The sequence below is a fragment of the Anopheles darlingi genome, chromosome 3 (genome assembly GCF_943734745.1).
Source record: "Anopheles darlingi chromosome 3, idAnoDarlMG_H_01, whole genome shotgun sequence".
NCBI lineage: Eukaryota > Metazoa > Arthropoda > Insecta > Diptera > Culicidae > Anopheles > Anopheles darlingi.
This window is the reverse complement of record NC_064875.1, coordinates 23388967-23412708: the sequence shown is the minus strand read 5'-3', so window position 1 is coordinate 23412708 and position 23742 is coordinate 23388967. Positions and strand designations below refer to the sequence as shown.

At 45.9% G+C, this 23742-nt stretch overlaps 1 protein-coding gene across 1 annotated transcript in view; it reads left to right on the top strand.

Moving 5' to 3' along the window:
• Positions 1 to 3209: 3209 nt before the first annotated feature.
• The window catches only part of LOC125956606 (gamma-aminobutyric acid receptor alpha-like), a 22750-nt gene continuing 2217 nt past the window's right edge, over positions 3210 to 23742 (top strand). Inside the window, exons 1-5 of the mRNA XM_049688661.1 lie at positions 3210 to 3614; positions 5365 to 5432; positions 8608 to 8828; positions 15171 to 15253; positions 19236 to 19499. Of these exons, the coding sequence (XP_049544618.1) occupies positions 3371 to 3614; positions 5365 to 5432; positions 8608 to 8828; positions 15171 to 15253; positions 19236 to 19499 (880 nt within the window). The 5' untranslated portion in view covers positions 3210 to 3370. The remainder of the gene's footprint in view (positions 3615 to 5364; positions 5433 to 8607; positions 8829 to 15170; positions 15254 to 19235; positions 19500 to 23742) is intronic.

The following is a 23742-nucleotide window of genomic DNA, read 5'->3' as shown; positions in this document are numbered from 1 at the left end:
TCGGATCGGAAATCGGATGGAAGGTCCTTTGCTGTAAGTTTAAAGCGAGTATTCCTAATGTTACTGTTATTGCTCGGTCGATTGGAAGATAAATGGTCGCGCGCTGGTTTTATGAGCCGAGCCCCGGCAACGATACGAAGCGTAAATTAACCACGATAGGGTTGACGTCCCTCCCGCCGTCCGCCGGCAAGGACTTAAATATGTTTTGAGCTACACAATGGCGAACGGGTGATGAAACTCCCCAAAAAGATGCTCAAAGTCTGGGAAGGAGTTTAGTCTCCGGAGGTTGCGGTTTTGAAAATAAGAAGAGGATTACCGTGTCCCGCTGGCTGTCTCCGACGGACAGACGGACGGAACATACGAAAAGGGGTAATTGAATTGTGATGCGACCACTTCCTCCAACTTCCAACAAAGACCCTTAAAGACCGCTCATCTCATCCCGGGGTTCCCGTAACGATCTGCTGTAAATGGTAAACCGAAGGGACGCTCTGTCCTCCGTTCCTACATCCGTTTTATGGGATCCGGAGGAGGATGGGAGATTTTTAATACCACGCTCAATTATGCTGCCACTTCACCTACTTTCCAACTTTTCATCTCGAGCTCGAGAAGGACACCGCCGTGGTTGGCTGGTCGTCGGTGGTTAGACAATGATTCGAGGAGTGCAGGAACACCAAAGACTCTCATATGCGTCCGTGCGTGTGTGTGTGTGATGTTCGAAAGTGGTTTTTTGTTCATTATTAATGCTCCCGAGGTGGCAGCCTCGATGACAATGATGTCTATATTTATAGTCCCGTCAACCACAGCCAGCAGTGTAGCTCCTCCCACTTGGTAATGCATGGTAGGATGATGGTCTGTGGTATAGTTAATCATTTTTATCATCTTTATTTAAATCGCTGGTAACGAGCCTTTTATTGGACAGACCGTTTTTTTCTTTATATTTTTGGGTAAGGCCATGCAATGAAGAGCATTTACGAGAGTTTATTGCGATTTGGTCAGGCATTGTTTTCACAATCTCTCATCTACCACACGAAGCGTTAACTTTCGATACGCTACGAAACAATTCTCTGGTAGCCCTAAAGTACGTGCGTAGAAGGAAATCTAATCGTCTACCAGCGAATCCTTTGCCAGAAAGTCACGTTGCCAGGTCGTGAGCACGAATTAGCATAAATACAATCCACGCCCAGCCCGGCGGCAGTGGTCAACGATGGTGAGAGGACCCGTAAATCCTGCCGGCAAGCACATTAGTTACCAAATAAAAATCCAATCCATCAGCCGGAAGGTATCATAAGTGTGAACGCTCCGGATTTGTGGCTCCAGACTGAGCGAATTGAGTCAAGTCCTTGGCTTGGTTTGCTTGGGATGCCGGATGTACGCCCGGTCACGGCTGGATTAACTTCGCGGAAACCACCGTTCAAGCGGCTGATCGACAGTGAGCACAATGGCCCCGGGGGCTGCTTGCTTTGTGGTGTGCGTGATTAATGATGGCGCGTGGAAAAGGACTTTATTTGTGGCTTTCTAATCTAAGCTTTATGAGGATGCTGGTGTAGTAGCTGGTGGTGGAAATGTATCAGGTGGTTTAGATTATTACTACATTAGTTGAAGAGTTAGGTCTTTAAGTTATTCTGATTAATTGATGCCGATTGTGCAATGATTTCTAATTATATAACCTCCGTTATAACAATGCACAATGCAATTCGAAGGTCTATACAAAACATAATAGCTTTGTTTTTAGAATAGAAAGATGTGTGACTAAGAAATTCTACACGTTGTTTCCATAAATGCTGATATGCATATAACACTCACATTTCTACAGTATCCCTTTGATTGCTTCGGGATACATGGAAATGCAAATTTGAACAAAAATAAAATGCGCTGCTTAACTGTTACGGAAAAACCTGGTCAAAGTTAATTATAGAACTCTTTAGTTCTCACAGCCTGAAAAAAAAAACTGTCTCTCAAAACTGAAGAACTCATAAATAAAGCAAAGAGCGCGCGGCTTGTTGGATAACAACGTAACGTAACATAAATGGCAAAGTTGTTTGCTGCCAAAGTTGCTTCATACGAGTTTGCAGAGTCAGATTCGCAACCCTTGGTTTGGCGACCCCAAAAATGGAAGAGACAAAACACAGTCCTCAACATTTTGGCGTGCTTAGCGGGGCAGGAGAAGCGTTGTTTGAACTTACACTATTGACCTTCCGCCCACTCTTTCGTGGCAGGACAGCAACTGAAGCGGTCATATCTGAGACAACATAAATCTCGCGACATCGTAAAACATCGCTTATGAATAACCACACTTCACCTCACACAGCAGTAGCAGCAGCAGCAGCACCAGCAGCAGCAAGTGTATGCGAACACCGAACCGAGTCAGCAATCACACGCTCTCTCAGCAGCCTGAACTCAAGCGCGGTGAGTGTTGCTTGGACCAAAAAAAAAAAAACACTGAAGTCGATGCGAAATGGTTGCTAAGGATCGCGCTAACCACCGCACCACTCAGTAGCCCCACCGTGTTTAAAAGCGTAGCAAAGTGTTGGCAACGCGAATAAAGTCAAACAGCACCGTTACGCCAGGAAGCCGGGGCAAGGCGAAAGGCAACAAATTCACTTTACCAAGCCCTCCGGGCTGGGGACCTCAGGCGTTCTAGGGGCGGATGTCGCGGTTACAAAACTTTAAGCTGGAAAACGCAGGAAGCCCAGAAGGCGAACAGGGGGCTGAAAATGGTGTAAAAAGTTACCGAAAAGGCATCATCAGCAGCAGGAGGTGATGCGAGAAGTGTGTTCGACGTGAAGCCACTGACCACCGACCTTTGCGGTGTCCACTGTCCACCGGATGGCCATGGTCGAGTGATCCGGAGGCCACAAAAACCGCTAACAATCCTTTTAACGTCCCACTAGGGGCCATCATGAGTGTGTATGTGTGTGTATACGAGATTGCGGAGTACACTTCGCTATCCATCGCATCCATCTGACAAGGTTTTTTGTTATTTCCCTTCCTTTATCTCGCACCTAGATTAAGACACCTGGAAGGCAGATCGTCGATAGGAGGATGCAGCTGAGCTGCTTCTGAAACCACCCTATCTACCCCGTCGGATACTTCAACATCGAAAAGGATGTGAATCGGTTGACCCCGATTTGCGCCATCAGATGGACTCGCTACGACAATAGTATTGGGAGTAAAAGGTGCTTGCGGAGTTGTTCCGAAACGACGGAACTATTCCCCCAGGTATGCTACTTCTTGCTCTTGATGGTTTGATTCTAACCGGATTCTAACTTCTCACCAAAAAAACACACACACCAACAGGAAGTCGCACAAGAGCAGCAAGAACAGCAGATCCTCGCGGGTCTCGGACAAAACAACAACCGGATTCAACGCCATGGCCATCGCCCACACGGCGGTCAGTCTGGTGGGAGCAAATTTATTCATCACCATCAATCGCATCATCCTCGGTTCGTTCAGCAACATTGCGATCGGCATCGGAACGTGCTACTTCCTAGCACCCGCCGGTCCCGTCCAGGCAGCGATCCGGCTAACGCAACGCAACAACCATGCCAACATCTCCGAGCTGCTGGACAATCTGCTGCGCGGCTACGATAACAGCATCCGACCAGATTTCGGCGGTAAGTATCCGGCCCTCGACATGTCTCTCTTTCCCTCTTGCTCTCTGTCTGTCTCTGTGACGCAAAAGGCTATCAAAATGTTAATTGAACGCCACACTTCTAAGCGCGAACCGATTCCGTTCGTGGTTTTCTGGGCGGCCTGTTTGCGGCCACCAAGAGGAAACAACGCTTCCGGCACGCTTCAAAGAATGGCCACGAGCGCTTTCGAGCGCTTTCGAGAGAAGAAGGGCGCACCCATCAATATTCATTACCGTTTGATGGTTGAGGAATGTCCTTTCGCGGGATGCTTTTGCGTTTGACAGACGAATGTCATTCCGGCCGGCCGGTCGGTGCGAGCCCTTGGGGCTGTTTGGCCGTAGCGGTGGCCGTTCCGGTGCTGATGCCAAACCATCCCCTGGCAAACCGCTACGAATCCTTTATGATCCATTTTTAACGGTAATGTGATGAAGCTCCGATGCCGCCGGCGACGGGTTCGTTAGAATCTCATCCAGCGATCGGGCTTAATGGTCTCCGGAATCGCCGGCACGGCACGACGAGTGGACGAATACGAATCCATTGAAGCAGAAATGCACATTGAAATGCAAATGCTGCTGGCCGTGCATTAAGCAGTAGTGCCATCCCCGGATAAGGGCGGGGGAAAACAATCGTATAACAAGGCGCGATGGGAATGTTACTTGTTCCGGTTGTAGTTACTGTTGGTTTTTGGATTGCGCGACAAAGGGCAGGAGAATGTTCGATGGAGGCGCCTGCAAAAAAATTGAAAAAATGTTTTCATGTCAAGGTCAGCGTTTAGCTCGGTAATTGGAGCATCGTGATTATAATTGTTCGATGTTTTGTTTTTTAAATATTTTGTCTTACCAGAAAATGAGGTTGTTGCGCTCTGGCAGAAACCAGTTGTTTATCTTATCTGCAGCATTTCTTGTATCCCTTTATTCAACCATCTTTTTCTGTGAATAATTTTGTTCATTTGTTTTGCGTTCGTACTCTCATTAAATACTGATTTACATAAACTATGAAATTTTGAAGGTTCGAGGTTCATTTTGAATAATTTCTTGTAATTTATTGTTTTTACTGGTGTCCTTTTTTATTTTGTTATATAATTTATTTTCTTTTTAATTCAACATTTCATATTTACGTGTATAATCCTACCATTTTTGATTTTCCTTTCATTCATAAACTGGTTCGTATTTTTAATTTATTTTTTCCTCATCATGAAGTTATCTTGTCCTTCCCTATTCTCTTTCCTTACTTTTTTATATATGTTTCTAATACCGGCTTGAAATGAATGATATATATTAAGTCAACTTCAATGAGATTTCGGATGTTCTTCGAATATACGAGCACAATGTCAAAGCATTTGCACCTCAAGCAGGCAATTTACCATCCAAGTTCTCCCTCGAACAACGCCACGCATGGTTTAATCAAAATGTGATTAATACCTTGGCAAATTAGTTTCCGGCCCTCCCTATGTAATTGGTCTAATCACATAATCCTACGAATCAATCACGGATGCCGCTTGCCGATAGCTCCGACTTTGTTACCTTGGCGACCTACCCGGCCGATCCCAGGCAACCATCACGACCTCACTCATTCTCTCAAGCATCATCATCACCAGACCGATATAAGCTGTGCTCGCACAACAACTTATTAACTTTCAACCATATCCTTCCACATCCGTTCCACACGTTTGCTTCTTTCACCTGCGCTGTCACCTGCGCCATCGGAATGTGAACCTGGCACACGTCAACAGGACCACCGGCAGTGATCGAAGTCGACATAATGGTACGCAGCATGGGCCCAATCTCCGAGGTGGATATGGTAAGTGATCGATCTTTACACCGAGTGTCGGGCGGGAAAAAACAGACTTCACGATGACGATATTGATCTGAGCCATTTCCCGGCACGGTTGCCGTTCACCCCTAGATTCCTATTCCTCCCATAGAACAAGCTGAAGGTGTGTTATTGAAGAGCTGAGAAGCGAAGAACAAACAAAACGCCGAAGGAAATCGGTAACTCGCCCGGGTGGGGGGATGATGAACGATGAACGTTGCTCCCGCAACCGGCAGTTGTCGCGGCGGCGGAAAATGAGGAAACTTTCCCGCAAATCGACGAAGCAATCGTCGCCGATGAGCGCTAGCTCATGCGTGTGCTGTGTGATGAAGACGCGATGATGATGCCCTTTCACTTCCGTCCAGCATTTGCTTCTCGCTTGCTTGCCATGTGTGTGTGTGACCGTGCGTGTGAGTGGTAACTGGTTTTCGGAAAGGATGGTTTAGGTTGCTAGGATGTAAATGGAAGGGGGTAGGTGGCCATAACCACATGAAAGCGGCAAAGCGGATGGTTGCCGATGGAATGATGACGACGCCAAAAAGGGGTTTGTTGTTTGGTAAACAAGTTTAACAAACCGGATTCCTAAGCGTGGAAATAAGCGCGCCCGGGTACGCCAGTTTGGGACTTTCGCGTGTGTGTGTGTTTGTGTGTGTGTGTTAGGAAAAGTCGATCTTTTGGCGTCCGTGGTCAACCGGAATGCTTCGGCGAAAGTCCTGTGGCGCGCTTTCGCCACAGGAGAGAAAGTTTTTCGGGGAACGCTTCACCTTCAGCATTAACTCTTTCTCTTTCTCTCTCTCTGTTTCTCTTTCCGTGTTCCGCTACATCCCTATTTTTTGTCATGTTTTGTACGTGTTTCACGTTTCATGCACTTGTTTCCCTGTTTGTGAGCTTTGTTTTTGCTATGTTCTTTGATAGTATCCGCTTGTATTATAAACTTTACTCTTCCTCCAACCCAAGTTGCATTGTTTGCGCGAGTGAACAACCGACTTACATGCTTTTCCTTGCACAGCACCTTCGGTATCATTGCTCTTTTGTTATGATCGAGTAGAGCCCCCCTTTTTTTTTCGGGCGGCATCACAATGCATCCTTCTGCATCCGCGACATTGATTGTAAGCACTCCATTTCGGGGGGGCAACATTAGACAGGACGATGTAACAAAGAGCGTCCCTTTGCTCTATCACTCCTATCATGTGCCAGTCAGCTTACAAAAACACTTTAGCACAACCGTTCCCCCCTTTTGGTCGACAATCGGGTACAAAAGACGTACCGGAAGTCATTGGTAGGTACAGGTTGGTACGCGATCAACCAGTAGAGTCGATGGAGAGAGAGAGAGAGAAAAAAAAATCAGGCCAACAAATTCTGCATATCCTCCCAACCCCCTTTCCCATCTGGCATAGTTGCTACCATAGTTCAGAGTATTCTGCATCCGTTTTCATCGCAGGTTGCAAAGTGGTGAAACTTTCTCACCGTCGCACCATCGCCGCTGCACCAACATCCTGCTACATCCTGTTCAAGTTCGGCAGCGAAAAGAGCGGCAAACAACCTTCGAAGTGGTCCGTGTGCTCGCTATATGGCCTCTAGGTCACCTGCCCTAGGTGATCTGTGACAGGCTCTTCCTTTTTTACGACCTACTCGAAGCGTACGCAGGAAGCAGCGCCTGGTTGGGAGAAAAGCGAGGCTCGAGGGGAAGATGACAAAAAATGGAGCAACGACACCATTGTCAAACCCCCCCCCCACCCCACCCCCTGTGTGGAGTGTAGAAGTCAAACACCAAAGAAGATTATTATTGCACAGGGTCGACGGTGAAGGCACCGCCGGAGTTGGGAGGGTGGAACCGCATCTTATACCAGGATGGATGCCAAGTGATGCTGTGTGAATGGAGTGGCGCCCTTACAAGGACACACACACCCACATATTGATTTATGTTAAGATATGGTTTAGCTATTTCATTTTATTTTCGATCGTCTTTCGGTGACCCTGTTTGGTTTGCCTGTTGCCTTCCTTTGTGGTTACGAGCCAGCCAGGTGAAGGCTACTGGTCCTCGTTGGTTGGAAAATTCGGCTTTCTCTCCCACCAACTATAAGCTGCTTTGGAGGATAACAAAGTAGCACGCTGGCGCATATGGCGTGGTATATGTGCGACCTCATACAACACCGGGGAACGATGCCACGTTCGTTCGTTCGTTCGCACAATCGCACGTATCGTGATTGATCGAATGCGGAGCGGCCCCCTTTTGGTACGGGAAGAGGAGGGAAATGGGTGAATTGTCGTTCAAGATGGTACTGATGATGCCATAACCGAGCATAATGGATCGTTGTAGCGGGGGGGCAAATATACAATGTTATGATGGACTTTTCGGTGGGAGGGGTCGTATTTTGCTGCCAATCGAGCCCGATAGAGATTAGATTTTTGAGTTTTTTTTAATTGCCAAATTCGAAGCATTTTCTAGGTCAATTGGATGCTCGGCATAAGGACATTACTGTCTTGTATAGAGCTGCCCGACCCGAAGCCCTTCACTTGTCCAATTAAAATTCAGGCCCACAAATACATTCATCGTTTAATGTACAAGAACTCTCGAGAAACACTCCAAAGAAAACCGCCAAATGCTGGATCTTTTGATATAAATTAAATTGCTCTCCAGCAATATTCGAAAATGACCACTCGGACGTTAATTTGAAGAAGCATTGAGGCATTCCGGGCAACAGTTCGCCCGTCGCCGACAATTAAATGGCAACGTATTCAGTGCAAATGGTTAGCGTCTGCTGCTCTCAAGGTGCACCAATGGACCACTCTATGCCTACGACTAACAGCACCACATCAAGGATTTCGTTTTCAACTTAGGTACTTGAGCGGTCAAGCGGGAATCGGTTGGATGGGCATCCTCGGCGACAACGACGTGCTTGAGAATGATTTTAGTTTTTTTTATAAAAAACATTGACTCTTATCTCAACAGAAACTGCACGCGAAGAAGCTGGCCATCACGAATACAGACATTGCACCTCCACGAGTACCGGACCGGGTGTTCCAGGAATGCACTTCGAGTGTGCTTCGAACCCGTTTTGCTTTCTCGATTTAATTTTATTGTCCTTCACCTGCTGCTACTAGTGTTCCTTCTTAGACCCACAGTTCTCCTGACTGGCGTCTCCTATTTGTCTTCCCACAGACCTACTCCATGGATTGCTACTTCCGGCAGTCGTGGGTCGATCGGCGGCTAGCGTTCAGTGGCGCCCAGGACACGCTAGCCCTCAGCATCTCGATGCTCGGGCGCATCTGGAAGCCGGATACGTACTTCTACAATGGCAAGCAGAGCTACCTGCACACCATCACGACACCGAACAAGTTCGTGCGGCTGTACCAGGACGGTCGCGTGCTCTACTCGAGTCGGTAAGTGTGCAACAACCCACCGGTTGTTGGCCATGGCCTTCATGCTGGTGGTGGTGGTAGTGGTGATGGTGGTATACTCTCACCGGCAATCCAAAAACCCAAGCTTCAAGCGATGGTAAGGTTCGCTTCCAGTAAATGAATCGCAATTAATTTAGCTTCAAGCGGACTCTGCGGCTCCACCGCCCGGTACTCCGGATCCGGATGCTTTAGCTACCAGCTGTTGAGCTGGTTGAGCACTAATTGATTGAGTGTAAAGATTTTTCTTCCATTTTGCTCCGCCCGGGGTCGTTCGCGGTACGGTTCTGGAGGGCCACTCAGCTCTGGTAGCTTAGGTAGCGAATCGATCAACCTGTCAGCGGCGTTAACGGTGCCGGTACCGATGTCATTGTTTCGCTCAGTTACCTCAGATGTGTTAGCGAAAGTTTTTGCTAGCGGTGGGATTAGTAGTATGCGTCAGTTGTTTGATCAGTTTCCTGTAGTTGTTTGTCGATTGCTTATCCAAGTTGTAGTTTTCCAAGTTACAACTTAAATTGATCCAGTAGTCCACAAGTCGAGACTTTGTTTTACGGTAAATGTAGTTTTATATGTTTCCTTCGGCGAGTTACGACTTGATACAGCGCTTGATCAGAATGTCTAGTTCGTTCGGCAGCTCTTATCAGACTACTCACTCAGCCTTTCACATTCTTATACTACCGTCTTACTACTCCTTTTACAATCACCATTTAGCTTACTATTACCCTTACACTACATAGAGATGGTTCGATGGTAATAAAAAATATCCAGAGACTACTAGTATCTTTCATCTTTAATCTACAGGATATCCATTTTTAAAAGCTAATTACTAATGGTCCTCAGCAAATTGATCGCTCTGTGATCTGATCAATTAATTTACTCTTGAAAATCATGCGTATCCAACACTCCATCCAGATATAAAAATGATAAAACATAAAAATCACTTTGACGTGTTGGGAGCATCCAGAAGTGATGGTTTTCCACTTTTTGCTCCCTCCCAAAAACCAGTTCGTGCTTTCGTGCTAAAAGGTCCCGTTTCACTTTCATGTTTAACATCATATTTACCGCGCGCCACGTTACCGCCAGCATTTCGGTAGCATTTCGGTCAATTTGCTTGGGATGAATACTATCAGCCCCGAACCGCCTACCTATGGCTTCGGTTCACCCCAAACCCGCGTCTGTCAACTGACGTCACGGCTCAGAGGCAATCGACTAGACCTTTGCTCAATTTCGGGTGAAGCCGCCGCCACCACCACCACCACCACCATTCCCCAGTGTCAACCGAAATCCCATCCAGTTGCGCCTTTAATTGACTCTGGACGCTTCGTGTTTTGCGTCGCTTTCGTGGAAATCCTCCGCCATCCACCGTTCGATTGCCATCTTTTGCGAAATCGAAACGCACTTTTTCCGTTTCGAATTTCTATTAATGCACTCCAGCTGAAACGACGCGGTTCGCGCCACAGAGTCTTCCGACATTGAGCGGAAAGAGAAAGAGAAGTGTGCAAATGGCCACCGGAGGTGCGTATTTCGTGGCGTGTTTGGCAGCTCGAGAAATGGACAGCAAATCGTTCAAATTTGCTTCCATCCTAAGGAGCGGCTCTGCGTATCCCTCGCTGCCAGGACGTCCAAAACCGGGAATAGCATCGGTGGCAAACATGAAATCCTTCAAACGAACGATCATGACCCTGTAGCATATTCCGGTGGGGACGACAGTACGAGTGTCCGTCCGTCCATTCGTCCGTTGTTATTGGAATAGGCGGGATAGGGCAAATAGAGAAACAATATTTGATCAACTGAAGTGCGTTGTTGCGCCCGTGCTTTTTGCCCTTCACAGAGGCGCTTCGTACGGTTCGATAACTGATGCCCCTGGCATCAGAGGCGCCGGTGGAGATAGTTCAGCTTATCAGCTCGCTAGGTCGGTGACATCAACAGCATGTTTCGTCCTTTTTCGTTTGGATCATCTGTTGCGAGTGCTGTTGCGACCAAACTTTGAACTGCGTATTCGGAATCCTTAACGATTATTCTTTGGTAAGATTTAGTATTTTTAAAGGTACAATAAGGTAATCAAGTGGTTTGTTTGTGTAAGAGTTTTGTGATAGTAATAAAATAAATATTCCAATTAGGTGGAAAACTTGGTAAAAAAAACTGGCGGTTTGTTAAAAATTCACTAAAACATTAAAATAGGCATTACAATACACTAAACATTATAAAAATTAAAAATTTAAATCAGAATATTTTCTTTAAAAAATATAGAAAATCACTGATAAGTGCAGATTGATCAAGTTTATGATCTAGAAGTAACATCTAATTGAGATACTTAGTTGACAAAATAAATAAAATAGGAACATTATCATATGAAACTCATGAAAACAAATATTTAAAACAGGAGAAAAGACAGTAGAAAATACAGATATTTAGACGAAAACACATAAAAAATCAGAGAATGTGAATCGCAACAATGCCGTTAAATTGGGCACGTCAGTTCTCCGAGCAGAAGACATAGAATGGCTCAATTTGCACGTTTTTACCACCTTTTACCAGCAAGGTGTGCATCCTTACAAGGGGAATCGAAAATATGCTGCTCGATGATGGCGAATCACCTCCAGCGTTCCGCGTTCCCGACGGCAGCTACCACCCCGGCACGCGAAAGTAACCAAACAAAAGAGAGTGTGAAAACAGTGGACCAGCGCAAGGACTAACCAACAAAGCTGGAAGCAGCAGCAGCAGCAGCAGCAACAGCAGCAAACGCGCCACAAACCCAATCAAGTTCGCCCGAGGCGTTTGTTTGCCTGGCCGCTGGCCAGTGGTGCTGTCGAAGTGCGGATCGGAATTCATCAATAATCGGGGAAAAACTTTTCCTCGCACCCGGCATGCTACCGCCGAGGAGGGGGCCCACACCGCTCCGCTGACCACACCGCTGTGTCGATGGTTCTCGGTGGTGTGTTGTGTGCGTCGCCTCATTGGTGCTTGATCGGGGTTTGATGTTGACATTGGTGGCTGCCGCGATGCCGCCGCGAGAGATTGCTGTGCTTCGAGGCGCCTCGTTCCATTTATGTGCAGCGGCGACGGTGGTGGCTGGATTCTGTGTCGAGATTCTCGCACAGAACGCACAGAACCCGCAGGGAAGGAAAGGGATGTTGTGCAATGACCGAACGGCGAACCGTGCAAGTCCGGATTTTCCGGATGATGCTATTGCCAGAGCTGTTGCACGCTCTATTGTTACGGTGATGACGTGAACCGTGGAGTGAAGAGCGAGGTTTAGGTGGTGGAAACCACTGGCTACCGCTGGCTCACCATTAAGCAGTGGAACTGTGGCAACTTCTTGGGTTATGCCAATGCCCCCGTCCCCCATGGCATGGCAATGTCGAGTGTTTCAAGGGATGGAGCATTGCGAAATCACTTCGTGGATTGAAACGGGCTTATAAATAATCGTAAAGTTTGATGGACTCCAACGTAACGATGCGTCCGGTTCGGTCTGCGTTTCGATTCCGTCGATTCGATCCGATCTCCTGACCTGTGCGCACAACATTGCATTGTTGCATGCAGCAATGGTGTTGCCAGTAACTTTGCAGTGGATCTTTAAGCCATTTGAATGGTGCACTTTAGGGTGGGTTGGATTTATCCCTGACCACTCCAACAACACCGTATAGAACGGAGTGACGCTTCACGCTCGTTTATGACGCTGGCATCATTCGAGAGGCATCAGGTCTGGTCATATGTAGAGGCATTGGTTTAAGTGTTGTGCTGTGGTTTCCAGTATGTTTAACATTAAGTAGCCATCGAGCGTTATTTGCTTCAATCGAATCCTACTTATGATGACGATTGTTTGTCGAGGATTGGTTTAATGGCGCAGTGGCATGTATGACATGATCCTGTGATGGGAATAATTATGGCTTTGGGTGTTGTGTGGAACACCGAATAAAATGCACGCAAGTCGTTTTCAAGTGTACATTGTGTATTGATTGAAACTCAACTTGGTGGTATTACATCCACATAACCATATAATCGTGTAAAAGTGCTTTTTAAAATAGAATATTTTCTATCGTATTCTAAAATATTTTTAACTGCCGGATTAATGCCTGGACTTAGGTATTCCATAAGTCGTTGATTGAAGCTACTACAATCTTATAGTACAACATTGAAGTTTTGTCAGAACCTTTAAAGTGGAATGTAATCTACGATCGAGAATACAGTTCTCTTTGCATCAGCTTCCTCAACAGGTCACAGAGTATACTGCCGGCCGATCCCATTATGCCTAATTTTGCTCCCGGGATTAATTTGGAACCCAGCGTGGGAATTGGAATTCCCAGCCGGAGCCACCATTTTGCCGATGCAACGGCACTACGGGGAACTAGGACGAAGCAGTAGCCGTCGGTGAATTGTGATACCGCGGATCCTTGTGCTACTACTGCTACGAGAGAGAGCTGCGTTTAATTTCAGATACCTTCACCACGGCCGTAGGCAACTGTTGATTGTTGGCTTCAATTGTCCGACCAGCAGCGTCGACAGTGGAGCGTCGTGGGAAGCAAAAATTGGAAACCAATTTTATAGGAACCGAGTCGCCTGATCGCTGCAGCGTGTATTTCGGGGAGCCAGGGGGTTTGGATTGGGATACATTTCAATCTCGAATAGCTAGCTTTGGCACCTTCTTTCGTATGGATGGTAGGCGTACGATCTAATTAGTGGTTGGAAGGAATCTGGTATTCTGAGCACGTGTTTTTGAGGAAGAGAAAACGGGAATTTTAAGATAGTGGGCGGCCACTTTAAGAAACGATTTGTTATTTTTGTTCTTCTGTTATTGGTTGGAGAGAAGGACATTTAAGAAAGGAATCGTAGAGAGTGGACATTTAGGATGTTAGAGAGTTTCTGGTTATCGAATCGAGTTTCTGGTTTCAGCGGCTATTGAGTATTTAACAAGCATGTTTGTATGTTTTCTGTAGGTGCAATATTACTCAAATCCTGGTTGTACCTTTAAAGCCTTAGTGGTTTATGCTGTATTTACAGTATGAAAAAAAGTTTATTCACCCCTGTAAGAAGTTTACATATTGGCTATTTTCTCCGAACATCTTTGTCAAAAAATCAAAGATCATATTATGCGCCTAAGAAGTACCTAACAAACTAATGTTCATTTCTTAATGTTGTTCATTTCTTAGAGATGTTCATAGAGCCATTTTTAAATGAACCAGTTGTCTAGTAACTTGGTGCATAACTCCATTATTTTAGGCGATAGAACCATCAATAGGGTCTTAAAAGAGGCGCATGAGATTAAGGCACTAAACTGCATCCTCGAAATGGAGAGAAAAAATTCTTATTTGATTATTTAGAAGAAAAAACCATACGATACTATACAATTCCATACATTTTTTTTTATGGGGTGGATAAACTTTTTTTTCATACTGTATGTAAGCTTTGTAACTTTATTCATTTTATGGTTCTTTTGTACATGGTTAAACTATCATGAAACACGGAAATTCGACCAAAAGCCACTTAAAAACATTATAATATATGCCATTTAGCTGATGTAATAGGAGGAATAGGATATTACGTAAGTGTGAAAGTAAGAAAAATAGACGAAAATTTTAAATGAAACTGGCTGGAAAATTTCAAACGAACTGGATGCTTAAAATGATCGAAAATGAGAGTAGAATTTGGAAAAGTCTTAAAGGAACTAAACCCTCAAGTGATCATTTAAAGTGCAGAACCCACTGAAGGCTACTAGAAACCTCAGCATCATCGTTCCACGAACAAAAACAACACTTCGACCATTCGTCTCACACAAACAAGCATGTTTCCCAGTACACACTTCCAGCGAGACGGAACGTCGTTGTAAAGTGTCGAATTGAAAGTTTCCAGAAACACAACTGATCAAAAAAAAAAATTAATCATCTTACCTCCGCTGAGCTGCTGCCGGCTGGTTGGCTAGCTGCTTCGCACTACGCACCGTCGTCGCTATTGCGGTGGTGTCGCATTTTAATATCGGTCGTGCTTCGTTCCTTCGGCCGTGAAATCGTATTCCAACTAAGACCGGGCGGTCCGCTCGAGCGAACGAACATCTGCACGGCGGTGTCCTATTACCATCCCATGCCCAAGCAAGCAAATTGCCAATTATCGTTCCATTAGCTTTCGACAGATCTTTCGTCCAGGACACACCGTCTGTCAATGATGGTGACTGACCGAACCCAGTGCCCGCAGTTCCCGGTGTACCGGTGGAGCTTGGAACATCTTTTTCCAGTGTGTCGACCGAGCGAGCTTTCGATTTTCATTTCATTCCCTTCGGTTCATTTAACCTAAACAATGGTAACTTTACCTTCTTTTTCTTCTTCTCTGCAGGCTCACCATTAAAGCCGGATGTCCGATGAACCTGGAGGACTTCCCAATGGACACGCAGCGCTGTCCCCTCAAGTTCGGATCATGTAAGTAACGGTTGCCGAGTTCTCGAGACTACTGGTGAGGCGGTGAACCGATGATAGGCTCGGCCGGATTTTTGCACTCGCGAACAGCAGGTGTTCCCGGTCGATTCACTTCGCTTAACAATTTCCGTCACTCGTCGAGTGAGCTTCGGATGCCAGGGAGCAGGATTTTGTGGTCTACTCTCCGACCGTACCGTAAATACTACCATATGGGCCGCAGTCAGGTAGTGCAGTCGCTGGAATCGTCCCAGTATCGGGATCGGTATCGGTATTTGATTGCGTACCACCTCAACTACCGATCCTTCGGATCTGGGATCAGGAACGGGAAGGTGTCAGTCAGAATGCCGCCTTCCGACTCCCGAGCTGGTTTTTCCTCCACACAAGGATGTACGTGTTGCCCCGGGCTACGAATGCCAATAAATCTCGCCACTCGCCATTCGCAACGAGGGAATAAACCGACGCACCGGATGTGGTGTGATTTTTCCGGGGTTGTGTGTAAACTTTTTGAAGAACCCCAGCCGGCAGAACCACAGACCACCTTACGACGACATCCCGGTGCGAGGACCGGCAAAACAAAACCTTCGAAATCGAAGAAAGAAGCGCGGAATGGAAAATGTGTCACGAATTGGCAAAACGGAAGTCGACTGCAGCGAACCGGAAAACCTCCGACGTACACCGACCCCTCCCATGCGCCATGCGTGTAAACGGTGAGCGGGATGAATAAAATGGTTGTTGTTTTGCCATTTTCCCGAGAGGTAGCTTTGCATTGGCAAACATGTTGGTGGTGGTGGTGGAGGGTACAATATCGAATTTCCACCGTCTGTCTGCTCCATGTGCACGTGTCAGTGTATGCGTGTGTGTGTGTGTGTGTGTGTGTGTGTCCTTAGTTGGCCAAACACACATGGCGGAAGTTCTCTGGCTGGCGAGCTGACGAGACGAGACCGAGTCGAGACCATCGTTCGTTTGCTGCATGATTTGCCGGCGTCACGGATTGCTTACTCCGTTGAATGCACTTTGGCTTCCAATTTTCACTTTAGCAGCATGGGACGCGGAATGGGGACAGCTCATATCTACGTCCTGAAATCAACGGGAAAACTCGGTGGCAGGTGCCGGTGCCGGTGCCGGTGCTGGTGCTGGTCGCATTTCGTACGCCATATTGCATGATAACTTCTCTTCATAAGTAGTGTCACAAGCAATTTAACATGCTGCCCCGCGACCGCGTGAGTGAAGTTTGTAATGCTGGGATGCTGGGGAATGCTTTTCACCGGAGTTCCACTGTGCATTTGTGTTTTACTTCGTTTTGTTCTGATTTATGGTATTTCTTTTGTGTTTTTTTGTGTTTTTTTGTATTCTTTTGCATTACTTTTCGCATTTATTATTTGTTTCGCTGTCTTGTGTGTTGACTTCAACTATTGCAGCTGTTATTTAACTTTCTGCAAACGGTATCTCCAAATGCTAATGATTTAATATTAATTAGTTAACTTAATATCCATTTAAAAAAATTTTATAGTATTTTTTTGTTTTTCTATGTTAATTGGGTTTATCATTTCTATATGAATTGAGCTTAAGGGGGGGCTTTGGTTATTTCGAGTCCAAAAAAGGCTTATTTTTGACGATTTTTAGTGAAGAAACCATACAACTTAATTTTTTCAAGTGAAAGCCATATTAAACTACAACTTTTCAAGAATATTTGGTTCTATTTTGGGGAAGATTTATTCAAAACTACGTTCATGGCATTCAATCTAGAAAGGCTAGTTTGCAAAAATGTACTTTTTGCGGTGCCCATCGTAGCCACGTGCAGGGTCATCAGAAACATTCAAATGAATATTCTTTTGTTAGATTATGAGTTTATCCAGGTAGCCCCGTTGAGTTTATAAAAATATTTAAAAAAAAATATTTAAAAAAAAATATTTTTAAAAATATTTAAAAAAAAGTATCAACAATTTTAACAAAATCTCGACGGGGCTACCTGGCAAATAGTATAAAGATTAACTGTTCAAAATTTTAAATCGATCGGTTCAGTAGTTTTTATGCTATGATGGACACCGACTTTGAAAACGTAGGTTTTGGGAAACGCTGTTCAAAATTGCGAGATGTATTGAGCCTTGTATGAAGCTCTGTTTTTCAAAAATCAATATCTTTGCCAATTTGGCTTTGATTGATCCCAAAATTTTACTCAATAATCTTGAAAGGATAAAAACTCATAAAAAAATATAAAAAGTAAATGAATAAATAAATTAATATACCGAAGCCCCCCCTTAAGTAAGCTTATGTATATTCATCAATTCTATTTTGTGTACCTCCTTTTCCATATTTTTATGATTCTGACGTTTAATCGTCATTCTTTGCATAATGAGCACACATTTTAATTGTCTTTCTTATTACGTTTACGCTAGCTTAACCTGTTTGCCTGCTAGTTTCCTCACTCTCCCACCAAACAATTCCGTTTGCGAGTCAATCCTTCTGAACTGAACAATACGCCCCATTATTGATTAAACGGAGACTGTTTCCCGTGCTGTACAGCGCACAGTTGAGGCGCGTAATTCAAGGAATTGTCTTGAAAAGCAAGGACCAGTTGAAACGGATGAAGCTAGGCCGTTTAATTCGATTATACACCACAGCGCCTACAGTGTTATGATGAAGGAAGGAACCACACGACCAGACCAAACCCCTAAGCAACACCCGCTCTCCACCACCACCAGCGCCCGGCCTATGTACGGTGCTAATCGGCATACAAATCCCCGTCTTTTGCATCTATCCTGCGGTCGTAGAGGGGTTGGTGCGCTTGATGAAAATCTAATCATCAACTCGTCTGGCGTCAACGACGCGGTACAACACCCGCAACCGGCCGCAAGTGGTCGCTAACCAACGATAACCATAGTCCTCGGCAGTCAGGCCGTCGCCTGTGCGCGCGCGGCGCTCCCTGGCTCTGGTCTGGTGTTCATTTGTATGCAAATCTGCTTAAGGATCTAATCACTACATTCATTCGCTGCATCTTGGGACAGCAGCAGTACAAACTCTGTGGCCAGCCAGCATCACGCAATGGCCGACCGCCTATGAGACGTCTCCGGAGTCGCAGTTAACGCGGTACCCCTTTAGCGAGCGAGTCCATCCAGAGCGAAAGTGCGAGTTTTCGGCGCTTAATTCCACAAATTAATACGAATGCCAAGTGTCGCGTGGGGCGTGCGAGAGAACAATAAACGATTCCTGCAGCGGTGAAAGTGCAGCGGCGAAAGTTTTCGACAAAAGCCCAAGAAGTACGGGGTGGAATAGCGTCGCGAGAGCGGTCCGAAAAGCTCATTCCATTCGACGGACAATGGATGATGAATATTTATGAACAGCGCACGCCACAGCGTTACAGAGTCAGAATGAAGACACGGGCTGGTCTGGTTGGTTGGTTGGTTGGTTGGCGTTAAAAATCCCGAAACGATCCCGTGGCGATTCATCCTCAGACCATAGAGTCGATCATCATCCTGGGAGCTGGTTATCGGCGTTGGATAATATCCTGTTTTAAACATCCCGAATGTCAGGTGCTTTAATCGCTCTTTCCAGAAAGCATTACAATGTCGCAATCGTTTACCTCTTCCTGCGCTGTATAAAACAGACAGATTCTCGTTAAAGCATCGACAACAGAATGTCCTCGATAGTACAGCAAGGGTGTTCCCGATGCACATTGTGGCAGAGACGGGAAGCGGAAAAACGCGAGAAGATCAGCGAGCCCATTTTCGCCGCCCTCTCCGGTTAATTACATTAAAGATGTGCAGCCCTAATGAGCAGTCTTTGCGTCCTTCGAGCGATTACACCGGAACGATGGGCCTCCGGGACTAAATAGGAAAGACTAATTATCCCCCTTTCCTACCAGGGACACACACACGCCGCTTATACCTTTGAGCTTGAGGGGAGAAGCTCATTTTTCGTTCGTCCCAGCGCCGCCCCCTGTCTCAATACTCACTGATTTTCTCCGTTTCTCTTCTCCTTCGCCCAGTCGGCTACACCACGAACGATGTGCTGTATCGCTGGAACAGTGGCCGGTCGGCTGTGGCCATCGCCGAGGACATGAAGCTGTCCCAGTTCGATCTGGTCGACTGTCCGGCGGGGAACGTCACCGATCGGGTAGTGCACAACACGGCCAGCGCCGGAGCGACCGTACTGAACGGTGCCACCAACGGTGCGGACCTGGAGCTCGGCCTTGGGCTCGACGGTGGGACGGGCCGCGTTACGGGAGCGGACAACGGCAAGCTGTACGTTTGTAAGTACTTCCTACTGTTCCTTCCTGCCAGCACACCCACAAGGCTACCTGGGAATGCTGGGCACGTGGGGAACGCTATGCAATATGCAACGGAGTAGATTACATATTTTAATTGCCGGGAATGAGAGCGTTACAGTTAGTCATTTGCCGGACCGGGACCGGGACCGGGTAGTTTCGATTCGTTTCGGTCGAGATGCTGTCAGCATGTGCATCATCTGGCTGGCCGTTGGGAGTTGATGTCGATGATGAGGGACTCCCAATCTCGTTACAACATTTTCTATCCATTTTTAAGCTGTTTAAACTCTTGTTTGATTTACTTTTTTTTTATCTTTTTCATGTGGGGGTCACTGATATGCTTTTGAAAGCCACTATTGGTGCATCTTTCTTAGTGTAGGGCGTTTGAATTTGGATAGTGTTAAGCAGCTCATTCATTTTTCTGAACTGAAAATTTCGAAATTTAATAAACTAAACTAAACTAAAATTTGTCGACACTGTTACCTAAACAGAATATCAATCAATTTTAAACATTAAATGTTCCGAAATTTTACAATGATTGATGTTTTGAAAAAACTAGCGAGAGTTACCTGTGTTGATGTATTGATGCCATGACTGCGTTTTTTATATAAATTTTACTCTTTAAAAGTCTGACGCACAATTCGTTGGAAAGTTTTTTAAGCAATGTGACATCTTCTTTTAAAAAAGATACGATTTTGTCAAAACAAAATGCACCTCGCTTTGCTATGAAAAATGCTTCGAATACTGTGAAGGTGTTTATTAGCTTGAGAGATCAAATATTTCTGAGCAACCGTGAAAACAATCTTGTAAACGGCGCATTAACAATCAACTGAGGTTTTAAGAAGGGAGCGTAGAAAAAAGAATTTCCGTTATTGAGTGTTCCTGCGAAAGGAAGACAGAAAAGAACGGATTATTTGCATCAGATCGCTCCTGAGGAAGGAAAGCGAATTCATCACGAGAGTCCTAAACGAAAAAAAAACTCTAGCAGATAAATAAAAACTATGCAAGTGTAATGCTGTGAGTACGGTAGAATACGCAAAGCGTGAAAGTTTGGATAGAAATCGATTTGAAATCGAACAGAGTTGGAATCGATGAGGAATCGAACATCGAAAGTGTTTGGTAAGGCTTACCTAACTCAACCCAAAGTACTTACATACGTAGAGCATTCAAATCATCAATCTAACAGCCTTTTAAAATTGGTTTGCAGATTCAGATATCACTTTCCAAACACTGGATTTAAGAAGACGAGCGATGGCGATGAGCACGAAGTTGGATGAGAATTTGCTAACCGGATTAGCAAATCGTGTTCAATGCAGTCCAAAGAGGAATTCCACTGAGCTACCGCTTACCATATCCCACCTTGCCACCTTACTGGTTCGGAACTGCTGCTTAAACAATTCAATTGAGTCAAGATTAGCGCCACACACGCCACCACCATCGCCACCATAATCGCTTTACAAGCGTTTACCCCCAGACCAACCCCGGTTGTTCCGGGTGCATCAAGAAACTCCCAAACTCATTCATATTCATCATGCTCACGAGCGGCTAAAACCGCTTACCAAGACCCTCGGCGCACGTACACTCACGCTTGGGCGAGGTGAGCGGCGGGCGCATAAGGGATGCATTTTGGATGCAAAACCCCTCGAGCGCGCTGGATGTGGATTTACAAAAAAAAAAGAAAAAGAAGATGAAGAAGAAGGATAACCCCACCACCAGCAAAACCTTGGGGTGGATGCCGTGTCAGCAGAAAACACTCGATGAGTTTACCGAGGATATACTGCTTCTTGCATAATTGTGGACACGTATGCGTGTGTGCTTGTGTGAAGCTCGGCACCACCTCGTGAAGGGGGTTATTGTCTCATCACAGCAGTCCAGCTACAGTAGGAGATGCATTTATGGTTCCGGTTCGGATCTAATCCCAAATCGAGTCCAACAAGGGGGTGGCGAGAGTTATTCCCAGTGTTATCCGTTTTTCAGTTTTAAATGGCCGACTGGAAGGGAATGAGAGATGATTAGAAGATTTCCCGGTCCCTTTTTACCTCAAGCAAAACGCACACACACACAGACACGCGGTGGAAAGCCGATTCGTCGTGTAATGCTGCTCCCCAGATATACTCCCCTGGAAAACTCCACAACGAAGCAAAACCGAACGCGAACGGAACGTCGGAAAAACTATTATCTCTTCCCTCGTGAGGGAAAGGGGCGCTGGAGGGGGTGGCGCATGGGCGCGCGCGCGCGCGCCACGAAAGCGTATCAGTGTTTTGATAGCTTAGCATAATAGCCGCCAAACCCACGATGCCACCGCAGACCACAGACCAGCTCGCGACTTGATTCAATTTGCCGTCGCAGGTACCAATCCCTCTCCAGTTCCCCGCTTATACTTTGTCTATGTTGATACAAGTGGGTGTTGGTGGGTTTTTGGGAGGTTGATTGTTTGGACGATTGTTTCACCGTCTGTCTTCACCTGTCTGGCAGCGAAGAGCAGCCAGTCGGTCGTGTAAAAGGATAAATCTCGTTAGGAATCAATTTCGGTACCGTCAGCGTATTGCTGCGTGGCTCCGTCTTCGACCGGTAATGCGATCAGTCGGATTCTCCTTCGCCTTCAAGACACAGGAGCACGCGCACGCGCTCGAGATACAATTTCCGACCAAAGCAGCTGATCGCCCGCTTGTCTTGGCTGTGGTCTTGGAAGGATAATGGAACGTCACACCGAACCACTAACCAGGGTACTAACCGGGGGTACGATGAGATGAGGAGATTGGGTATAATGGTTGGCGTTTCGTTTTTCTTTTTTCTTCCTTCCTCTGAGCGAAGCGGAGTTGCGGCGCTCGCCTCCGGATTTGGCGCTGGACGTCGGTGCATAAGCTACCTTAAATCGGTCCCGTTTAATGCAAGGAGCGTGGTCTCGTGGTTTGTGTGTGTTATGCGGCGCATAAATCGTCCTCGATTTCTTCATTCTAGTTGGGCGCTCTGCGGAAACGTGGAAATGCATTTTTATGATTTCTCGTTCGCAACGCACCCAACCAACTGGTGCAAGGTGGACGTGGACGCTTTTTTACCTGCCCGCGTTCCGGGGTACTATAAGAGCGTTCCATGCATTTGAAGCAGCTACATTATTCTATCAACGTTTCAGCAAAATGGAATCATATCTACTGCAAATTACATGACAACAAAAAAAATGGGGCTTCCGCTAATATACTAAGCTCTTTACCGATTAGGATAGCATCCTTTCTGTTGTGTACACTACAAGGGTTGTGAGTATCAACGAAACAAGACACTTCTGGCAAACTATGACGAAGGAACCTACAAAATAACGGTGACTCAGATTCCTTCTTGCAGAATTTTTGTGTCTCTTAAGTGGACCATCTCTGAGCTTGTTACGCTCAGAGTCCGTCCTGTTCAAAAATTAGGAGAATGATCTTAGTTTCATTAAGGACACCCCGGAGTTTGCTCATTTTCGTTAAACGTTTCGTTCTGATCACATCACCGACGGCATTGTTCAGCTTGCGATGTTTATCGCGGTCAAACATTAAATTGGTTTTTACACGCACGATAACGACATAACGCTCCAGCATATGTGTGACAATGCACTCTTTTACTTAGGCGAACATTATACTACCATCATTTTAGCAAACCGATGCGTCTATTGATGTGAAAAACACAAAAACTTTCCTCGATACACGTGAAACTGAAGGAGGCTTTGACAATTTTTTTTTTTGCACAGAACCTTACAACAGTCAAACCGCGGCTCTTAGCGGGATTCAGTTGGTAAACAAAAAAGTGGCAAGAGCGCCTTCATCGACGTGTGAAATCCGGCTTTTTCGGATTTAAACTCATCAATCGAAACACAGGGACAGTAAAACATACTGATAGTATTTCACTGGTACTGGTACATACACTGTGAATCCGCATAAATTGCTAGACCGCATTTCAGGATCGAGTGAAGGTCACATCGAGCGACAATATGCAATCAAATTCACCCAACAATCAGGAAGCGCTTGTGGGCAATAGAACTTCTGAAGCTGGATCAACTGAATATAGAACATCAGAAGCGCCCCCGGGATGCTTGTTCGTTGCTGGCAAATAGAGAGCCGTCTTCAGGGGTCCACTGCATTGCAACACAGCATTTCCTTTGCCATCGAAGGACAATCCTTCACCAATTACCTCAGTGACCGGTAGTCAGTGTCAGTGTTTTAATTTATTTCGTGTTTCTTTTAGATGTGGACCA